Source organism: Gastrolobium bilobum, unplaced genomic scaffold (assembly GCF_033153095.1).
Source record: "Gastrolobium bilobum isolate Gb01-03AN ecotype WA unplaced genomic scaffold, APGP_CSIRO_Gbil_v1 utg12382, whole genome shotgun sequence".
Classification (NCBI taxonomy): Eukaryota; Viridiplantae; Streptophyta; class Magnoliopsida; order Fabales; family Fabaceae; genus Gastrolobium; species Gastrolobium bilobum.
This window is the reverse complement of record NW_026899678.1, coordinates 47,566-58,154: the sequence shown is the minus strand read 5'-3', so window position 1 is coordinate 58,154 and position 10,589 is coordinate 47,566. Positions and strand designations below refer to the sequence as shown.

The 10,589-nt window shown below is 34.9% G+C and overlaps 1 protein-coding gene across 1 annotated transcript; it reads left to right on the top strand.

The window, feature by feature from the left end:
- Positions 1–235: 235 nt before the first annotated feature.
- LOC133292535 (pentatricopeptide repeat-containing protein At5g15280, mitochondrial) lies at positions 236–4,006 on the top strand. The gene has a single exon (XM_061490948.1). It carries the CDS (start codon positions 236–238, stop codon positions 4,004–4,006), a length of 3,771 nt encoding a protein of 1,256 aa, XP_061346932.1.
- The last annotated feature ends 6,583 nt before the right edge of the window (positions 4,007–10,589 follow it).

Genomic DNA, 10,589 nt, shown 5'->3' with positions numbered 1-10,589 from the left:
TTACATTATGATTTTACGTTTTAAAATTTTTTATCCTCTTCCAATTTTAAGTAAAATTTTAATTTTAACTATATTAAGTAAAATCTATCTTAAATTTTGTGTGTATAAGAAATAAATAACATAAAAATAATAAATCGTTCTCTAATTTTTATTCTTTCAACATATTGCAAGACATTTTCTATTTTTCTTGCTGAATGCTCTTCTCCTCTCTTCCACCCTTGGTCGATGCCATCGAATGCTACACTCTCTCTTCACTCTGCGCCGTCACCACCAACACTTCAAACACATTCTTTCTTCTTTCTCTCTCATTCCCACAACCCATCACCACTTCTCCACAACAATTACTTCTTCTTCTCCAACACACCCTTCATCACCAACCTCCCCCTTAACCTTCACCAACCAAAATCACAACACCCAAGTTGACTTGTCCCATGTTGACTTTCATGGTATTGCTCAATCTTTGTTATCCAAGTGTTCCCTTTTGGATAATAGAGTTAAGGAACGTGTCAATGCTTCTTCTTCTTCTTCTTCTTTGAAAAGCCACCTTTTGGAGGTGTCCACTGTGATACCTGAAATCACTCGCAAGTTTTGGAGGTTTTCCGTGTTGAAACCTGAACATGTGCTGGAAATATTGCTGGGTTTTCAATCTGAGTGTGTCAGGGTTGGGATTCAAGTTGAAAAGGTTAGATCTTTGTGGGAGATTCTCAAATGGGGTGATGAGAAAAACATGGGTTTCAAGCATCTTTTGCAATCGTACGAGGTCATGGCATCACTGCTTGTGCAAGTTGGGTTGCTTAGAGAAGCTGAGGATTTGCTCTTTGCATTGGAGGGTCGACGAATTTCATCGGATAGGCATGAGATTTTCGATAACTTGATTGAAGGGTATGTTGAAAGAAAAGAATTGGAAAGAGCCATTTTTGTTTATGATAGTATGAAGGGTCGAGGCATGGTTCCTTCGAGGTCCTGTTATCGTGTTCTTCTTGATCACTTGGTGCAAATGAAGAAAACACAACTTGCATTTCGGGTAGCTTTTGATATGCTGGATTTAAGTGCACCAATTAGTGGTGCTGAGATGAACACATTGGAGAATGTTATGATACTACTTTGCATCTATGGGAAGATTCAGGAAGCAAGAAGCATGGTGAAGAAGGTGTTGCCATTTAATTCTGAGGTTAGTAGCTTTGTTTTTGATGAAATTGCATTTGGATACTGTGAGAGGAAGGACTTCAAAGATTTGCTTAGTTTCTTTGTTGAAGTAAAGTGTGCCCCGAGTGTAATGGCTGCTAATAGAGTTATAAATTCTCTATGCGGCAGCTATGGTGTAGAAAGGGCAGGAATGTTTATGCAAGAACTAAAAAGTATAGGTTTTAGTCCTAATGAAGTAACCTATGGTATATTAATCGGTTGGAGTTGTCATGAAGGGAAGATGAAAAATGCATTGAGTTATTTATCAGTTATGCTATCAAAAAGCTTTTTGCCGCTTATATATACTTACAATGCTCTTATAAGTGGGTTGTTTAAAGTAGGTATGTTAGAGCATGCCCGTGATGTTCTTGATGAGATGATTGATAAGGGGACACCACCTGATATTTCAACTTTCAGAGTTCTTATAGCAGGGTATTGTAAGTCTAGACGGTTTGATAAAGTGAAAAATTTGATTCATGAGATGGAGAGCCGTGGTTTAATTAAACTTTCTTTGATGGAGAATCCACTTTCCAAGGCATTTCTGATTTTGGGTTTGAACCCTTTGAGTGTGAGGTTGAAACGAGATAATGATGGGAGACTTTCAAAAACAGAGTTCTTTGACGATATCGGAAATGGACTATATTTGGATGCAGATGTTGATGAGTATGAGAAACACATTACTAGGGTTCTTGAAGAATCTGTGGTACCCAACTTCAATTCATTTGTCAGGAAGGAATGTAGCAATAATAACCCTAAAAATGCATTAGTTTTGGTTGACGAAATGCTTTGTTGGGGACAAGAATTGCTGTTGCCAGAATTCTTAAAGTTAGTGAGGCAACTTTGTTCATCTCGGTCACAAATCAAGTCAGCGATCAAGCTTTTGGAGAAAATGCCACGGTCTGCCCATAAACTCGACGAGGAAACTCTCAATATGGTTGTACAGGCATACAGCAAGAAGGGCTTACTGTGCAAAGCAAGAATTATACTGGATGAAATGCTTCAAAACAATTTACATATCAAGAATGTGACATATACTGCCATATTCATGACTTTGTGTAAGAAAGGAAACATGAAGGACCTTAATTATTACTGGGACATTGCTTCTAGAAATAAATGGATACCAGGGTTGGAGGAATTTAAACATCTTCTTGTCCATATCTGTCATCAGAAAATGCTTGGGGAAGCATTACGGTTTCTTGAAATCATGCTTTTATTATACCCTTACCTAAGGTTAGATATATGTCATGTATTTCTAGAAGTACTTTCTGCTACGGGTCTTGCAGGCATTGCACTTGTAGTTTTAAAACAACTACAACATTGTTTCATCTTGGATCATGCTGGTTATAATAATCTTATATGGGGCTTATGTAATGAGGGAAAATTTTCTCCAGCCTTTACAGTGTTGGATGATATGCTAGATAGAAATTTGGCTCCTTGTTTGGATGTTTCAATCTTGTTAATCCCTCAATTGTGTAAGGCTCATAGATTTGACAAAGCTATATCGTTAAAAGATATCATTTTGAAAGAGCAGCCTTCATTTTCTCATGCTGTTCATTGTGCATTGGTATGTGGATTTTGTAATATGGGGAATATTGGGAAAGCTGATACTTTGTTCCGTGATATGTTGTCCAAAGGACTAGGTCCCAATGATGAACTGTGCAACATGCTTATTCAGGGCCACTGCCAAGCTAATGACTCAAGAAAAGTGGGGGAGCTACTTGGTGTTGCAATAAGAAAGAGTTGGGAGCTGTCCCTCTCAAGTTACAGGTATTTGGTGCGATTGATGTGTATGAAGGGTAGAGTCCTATTTGCTCTGAACTTAAAGAACCTTATGCTTGCACAATGTCCACTTGATGACCTTATCATATATAACATTCTTATTTTCTATCTTTTGTTAGCTAGAAACAGTTTGGTTGTTAATAAGATACTATCTGAAATGGAAGAGAAAAAAGTTGTACTCAATGATGTTGGTTATAGTTATCTTGTCTATGGTTTCTTGCAATGTAAAGATTTATCTAGTTCTCTGCATTATCTGACAACCATGATTTCAAAGGGACTCAAACCAAGAAACCGCAGCTTGAGGAAGGTAATAAGCACCCTGTGTGATGCTGGGGAACTGCAAAAAGCCCTGGAATTGAGTCAAGAAATGAGATTAAGAGGCTGGATGCATGATTCTTTCATTCAAACAGCTATTGTGGAAAACCTTCTTTTCTGTGGTAGGATACAAGAAGCTGAAAACTTTTTAGAGAGGATGGAAGAGGAATCTCTAATTCCTGATAATATCAACTATGATTACCTGATTAAGCGATTTTGCGAGTATGGAAGATTGAACAAGGCAGTTCATCTTATGAACATAATGCTGAAGAAACATAACATTCCTATTTCCACCAGTTATGATTTTCTCATTCATGGATTCTGTGTACAAGATAAATTGGACATAGCTTTGGATTTTTATTCTGAGATGTTAAATTGGAATCTCAAACCAGGAATTGAGACAGTGGAAATGCTTGTCCAAAGCTTGTGCCAAGATGGGAGGACAGAACAAGCAGAACAGTTTCTAGTGGACATGATTCATTGGGGTGAAACTCCAACCAGAAAAATGTATTACACTGTAATTAAGAGTTATCACATGGAAAAGAATCTTAGGAAGGCATCAGAGCTCATGCAAGCCATGCAGGAAAATGGCTATCAGCCAGACTTTGAGATGCATTGGTCTCTCATAAGCAATCTAAGCAGTGCTAAAATGAAGGACACTGATAATGGCAGCAAGGGATTTTTATCAAGGCTTCTTTCTAAAAGCGGTTTTCCTCAAAAGAAATGATTCAAAGGCTAGGTTCGAGTGGCCCTTCGGTTGTCAAAGGGATATTTGTTGGTTGAATGTTTTTGTAACCAAAGAGGGTGAGCATAGAGCAAATGTAAAATTGCTCCTTTCTGGTTGAGAGGTTACGAGTTTGGCTTTAGGAAACAGTCTTTTTGCAAAATTATAATAAAAAGATTGTGTATTTTGCTCGCCTCTACCCTCACCCTCACAAGTCGGGTTTGTTACTACAATGTGAACTTTGTTTTTTTGGGAAAGATATTGAAAAATAGCAGTGTATAACAATATCTATTGAAGAGGACCTGAGATAACCACTTTCAGCGGTTAATCTAGTTGTAAAGTGGCTTTAACGTCTTTCTATATTTGAATTGTACTTTATATAAACATCAAATATATCATTGTATAATATAGTTTTGGCACATGACATTTCCATGTATTAATTCTGTAATTCATCCTGATAAATAAAATAAATTATATATAGCTACTAACACGTGGTTTGGACAATTCTAAACATACGCTCAATTCAGTGCTGAACATTGTACATCCATATCAGGACATGGTACGTCTTTAGTCTTGAGGATAGTTCATTACCTAAACCGATTTTTCATTGTAAGAGCTGCTGTAATGACTATGTTCAGATTTTGTCTCGAGTTCCAGTTACTTAATCCTTGTCTTCTCAGTTTCCATTTCCCTTAAGGGAAAAATGGGTCGAGATGTGCTTAAGAAAACGTGCGAGCAAAAGTAGTGTGGAGCAAACTATTTTGTCCGAGGAGCAATTAATCATATATAGAGCAAATTTACCCAAATTGCACAAGCGTATACATCAAGTATTACAGGGTTTCATATGAGCCCCAGATTAATGTCCTGAGGAAACAAATGTAAAAGTGACGTTTAAAAGAAATATAATTAAGAAAAAGAAAACATAGAACAAACAATAAATAAAGAGCAATTCGCTTCAAGGAGCCAATTCGTTCTCAAACCAAAGTTTAGCCATAAAACACTTGTCCCATAAACAGGGGTTTGGCCTTCAATGACGTTAGCAGACAAAGGATTTCACATAAACAAATCAAATAAACCAATAAACAACATATAATTCATTGAAGAAGAACGAAATACATCATAAGTTCAACCTAAGACAAAAGGGGTACTTCTACTTTACCCTTGCCTACTAAAAATACTTAGCTCATACTAAGGAGTGTAATGAAAACCTAACTATAAAAAAGAAAATAAAAACAGAAAAAGTAGAAGAAAATTCTAAAGAGAACAAAGAGTTCTCTCTAAGAGTGCCAAAAAGCTTCTTAAGATTGTGATTTCTTCAATATTTATAGGTGAAAGGTTCCTTAAAGGTGCTGTCTTGGCCATTAATTTAATCAATGGTGCAGATTTCATCAGTTGCTTCCTAATCAATGATGTGCTCCTGTCCAAGTCAGCCGTAAAACCTTCACCTAAGCTTCTTTTCTTCCTTCTTTTTTTGAATTTTTGCTGATGTTCCCTGCCTTTCCTTTCTGCTATTGTTAACGTGTTGACCAACCATAGGTTGCTTTTTCTGGAAAAAAAAAGGATCCTGGTACAATGCTTTTTCTGCTCCTTCTAATTTGTGTCCTTTTTGTCTCTCTTTGTCTCTTTCTTCTTTCTTTCTCTCTATGTTTGTTTCATTTCTGAATTGGGCTTCTTCTAAATGGTTATTGGGCCTCTTAAAAATGAGAAATAATTTCTTAAGCCAAAAAATAATAAAAATAAATCATTTTACACTCAGCTTCTCCTTAATTTTCAGAACTGCGAGTTGCTCTGGCCCTATTTACAAAAAAGTTCTCCTAAATGCAAAAATGAAAATAAGCAATAAAAATAGCAATAAAAGGTGAGGAATTTAACAATAAAATACACAAGATAGCTATTAACTTTTAAGAGCTATCAAACACCCCAAAACTAAATATTGCTCGTCCTCGAGCAATCTTTTTTAACTTTAGCCCTATGAGTTTTTCAATTGCTCCTAAAACTTTTCAGCCATTCAAAACACAAACCAGTCAACATTATTCACTAATTACACTCTTCAGACTTCTCCCATGTTTTATGAAGTTCACCGAGTTAAGCTTGGGGTGTGTGTGTGCTTGAAAATTTTCTTGATTACTCCTAAAACAACATCTGGAAGTTAGAGTTAGCTCATAGATAAAACTCAAAACAAGCTGCAGTTGCTCTTTACAAATTTCACATTTTGCATTCATCCCTTTTTTTTTATAGGTATTTATTCTGTAAGTCAAATACCCTTGTCATTGTATAGGGCTGACCTTCAACAGTGCGCTCTTGGAGCTGCTCTTGCTCCAGCCTTTGATAACTTAGGCCCATTGGGTGCATTTTTTTTTTTTTTTGCAATAAGATTGTATATGTCAGAAATTTGAACAAAATAGTTTCAGGCGCAACAGACTTTTGTTGAATAAAAAATCCAATCACCACAGCTAATTTACAAACATGATTTAGGAGCAACCAATTAAAGTTTAAAGTTATGCAATTAGCAGTCAAGCTCAAATAAGTTACGTTAAAATATAGAGGGTTATCCTACTCATGCTCCTATTAGAACACAACATGATGGCTCCTTATCTCAAATAGCATAACTTTCAAAAACAGGGAGCAAACAAACATAACCACTCATCGTTGGGCATCATGCATGTCAGAGAGGTGTAACAAAATTGGGTAATCATTTCCCATAGCATTATCAACATAGACATATCAATTCACAACAAAAGGTATTAACAAAAGAAAATTAAAAAAAGTTTTTAAAAGAACTCAGGGTGGTGAATCCCTGGTACACCGCAGTAGAAAAGTGAAATAAAAAACAAGGAGCAATCAACAGTAATTGGTAATCTAGATATTCAAGCATTCGTTCCACAAAATAACTTTAAATTAAATCAGTGATGAACGAATAACCCCGGGGTCACAATTGTGCCCTTTTGTTGTCAATGGCTTCTTTTGCAGCAGGAGCATCAACTATTTCTTTTGGGAGCAATATATCTGGGAAGGACTGTATCCTTGCTTGGGTTCTGAACTTCTGGAACCAATTGTCATCCATGACTCCTCTCCTTAATGAGGTTTATCCTTCCAAAATTTTCTAAGTGTTAGATTGAGTTTGGGAGCAAGTTGCTCAAGAGCAACCTCAAAACTAATGTTCTGCGATGTTTTCAAGCCAGAATTAATTAATTATTCACAAAATAAAAAGAAATAAACTAAACTTGCAATAAAGAAATAAACATGGGCTGTCTCCCAATAGTGCATCATGTATAGTCTTAGCTCGACTTTTGCTCTTGGACCAACTATCAATTGGGTAGTTCTCTTGTGATCCTGTAAGGTCCATTCCAACTCCGCCTTAGCTTTCTAGGGAACCATTGTAGTCTTATATTAGGACGCAGTACTCTTGGTCCAACCTTAGCTCCTTATTTTTCAAATTCTGGCCATCCCATTGTTTGATCCGCGCTCCTTGTAGAGATTTGTGCTCTCATAGACTTTGCTTCTAACTTCTTTCAACTTCTGGATAAAACAATATTAGTTCAAGAGTAGGTTCACTAGCCTCAATGTTCATAAACAATGGTCATAAATCAAGAGCAATAGAGCAAAATAGCAAATATAAACAAGAATAAAATAAAAATGCAAACTTTACAAAAGAAAACAAAGAAAAAACTTCTTTTAAAACGCCTCTTTTGCCAAATGATCCCCGACAACAGCGCCAATTACTTGTTGGGTCGAGATGTGCTTAAGGAAATATGGGAGCAAAAGTAGTGCAGAGCAACTATTCTGTCCGAGTAGCAATTAATCATATAAAGAACAAATCTACACAAATTGCGCAAGTGTACGCATCAAGTAATAGAGGGTTTCATATGAGCCCCAGATTATCGTCCTCAGGGAACAATTATAAAAGTGACGTTTAAAAGAAATGTAATTAAGAAAAAGAAAACAGAGAGCAAACAATAAGTAAAGAGCAATTCGCTTCAAGGAGCCAATTCGTTCTCAAACCAAGGTTTAGCCAAAAAAACACTTGTCACCAGCTAATTGAACAAAGTCAAGAAATCTGAGTGACTAAGAGCTGGTTTCTCCCTTAAGTTTTATTGAACCATGCCTTGAAAAAAATTTAAAAACGTGAAAATTGGGAGCAATGAACAGAAGTAAAGAGATCGGGAGCAATAGCTGCAAAACAATACGATGATAACAGTAACAGAAACAGAGAACAAAAGATAAATGATGGTTGAAAAATTCTTAACTCCGTCAAACAACTAACAACAATAAAGAAATAAAATAACGTAGAATCAAGATTGAAAAAAATCGTAGGCTCTAGTTGGTATTTTCGCCCTCTTGGTCGTTCCTAATATCGCATCCGCTCTTAATAATCAACTATGCTCCCAGTGATCGTCCTGGCTATGAAGATAGATTGCTCTGTCTACACGTTTTGCTCCGGAAGTGCTCAGAAATAAATAGGTCTCATTTATCCTAGGTCACCTTAAGAGTTTCATCATTTGAACTTAAGGGAGATTGTTTTTAAAAACAGTTTTTTAGTTTTCAGAACAAAAAAACTAAAAAACTTGTTTGGTAGCACATGTTTTGTAAAAAATGTTTTGAAAATTATAACTGCTTTTTTGTTTTTAGAATCAAATTTAGAGAACATCTCTGAGTTGTTTTTGTTTTTTGTTTTGGTTTTTAACTTTCAAAAAGAAAAAAATATAGAAAACAACTGTTTTCATAACTATTTTTCAAAACAATTTTAAGAACAAAAAAACAAAACACAATCAAATAGGCCCTATGTTGCCATCTTTTCCCAAAGGTAGGTTGAAGGGAATGCTAATCAAAGTAATTTATACATAACATTGCTTCTCCTTCAAGATATTCCTCTATCCCAGAGCAAACACCCTAAAGCCTTTATTGATGCTCCACACTACTTTGAAAGAGATTTCATATAGGAGCTTTGGCGTTCAATGATGTTAGCAGACAAAGGTTTTACATAAACAGGTCAAATAAACCAAGAAACAACACATAATTCATTAAAGAAGAACGCAATACATCTTAAGTCCAACCTAAGACAAAGAGGGGTACTTCTACTTTACACTTGCCTACTAAAAATACTTAGCTCATACTAAGGAGCGTAATGAAAACCTAACTACAAAAAAAAAAATTAAAACAAAAAAATAGAAGAAAATCTTAAGGAAGACAAAGAGACTTCTCTAAGAGTGCCAGAAAGCTTCTTAAGATTGTGATTTCTTCAGTATTTATAGGTGAAAGGTTCCTTAAAGGTTCTGTCTTGGTCATTGATTTAATCAATGATGCAGATTTCATCAGTTGCTCCCCAATCAGTGACGTACTCCTGTCCAAGTTAGCCCTAAAACCTTCATCTAAGCTTATTTTCTTCCTTCTTTTTTGAATTTTTGGTGATGTAGTGCTGCAGAAATGTTTCCTGCCTTTCCACTGTGTTATCGCTGACGTGTTGATCAACTATAGGTTGCTTTTTCTGAAAAAAGAACGTTGGTACAATGCTTTTTCTGCTCCTTTTGATTTGGGTCATTTTTTTGTCTCCCTTTGGCTCTTTCTTCTTTCTTTCTCTCCAAATTTACTTCATTTTTGGATTGGGCCTCTTCTAAATGGTTATTTGGCCTTTTAAAAATGAGAAATAATTTCTTAAGCCAAAAAGTAATAAAAATAAATCATTTTACACTCAGCTGCTCCTTAATTGATCCGGCCCTTGTTTACAAAAAAGTGCTCCTGAATGCAAAATTAGAAATAAGCAATAAAAATAGCAACAAAAGATGGGAAAAAGTTAACAATAAAATACATAAGATAACTAATAACTTTTAAGAGCTATCAGCTATCTTAAATCACATAACTTTATGTCATTTTAAGTGATATAACTGTGTTTTGACATATATTTATTGGTTTTTTAAATTCTCTCTCATTTATAAAATTAGGAGAAAAGAGAAAGACAGAGTATTAAAGATAAGAGAGAATGTAAAAATCAATAAATATGCACCAAAATACGGTTATTTCATTTAAGATGATACAAAATTATGTCCTTTAAAATAATATATATTTTCCCCTTAAATTAATTTTGTTCTGCATATAATATAATATGAGGAGAAATAGTAACCGGAATCTATGTTCACAAATATAATTCATTTGATAGACAGGTTAGAACAAATCAAATGATTTTTTTTTTTTAATACAGAAATCAAATGAATTTGTCAAACATGTACTTTAGTTGGTAAAATCTTCAAAATTATTTGTTTATCCTCCTCAAACGATTATTTTAGTGGTGAGCAATATTAACGGTTGAAATTGTGATAAAATATATGCATATCTATAAACCCAAACAACGGTTATAATCTTGCATGTTATCCTATATTATCTTATAAAATGAGGGTGCAACCGCTGTTAGACAAGTCAAATCCTCCTTTTTAATATGGTGTTTTCTTTTGTACGTTTTAATATACTAGTTTTGATATACAGTAAAGACTAAAGTGAACGGTTATAACTTATAACTATTAATTGAAAAGTTAACGGTTGAAGTTGTGATAAAATATAGGAAAAAATATTTACCAAAAAAAAATACATAGGA

Bases quoted from the DNA above. Each gene is read 5' to 3' on its own strand.
- LOC133292535 (XM_061490948.1), top strand. From the start codon at position 236: ATGCTACACTCTCTCTTCACTCTGCGCCGTCACCACCAACACTTCAAA.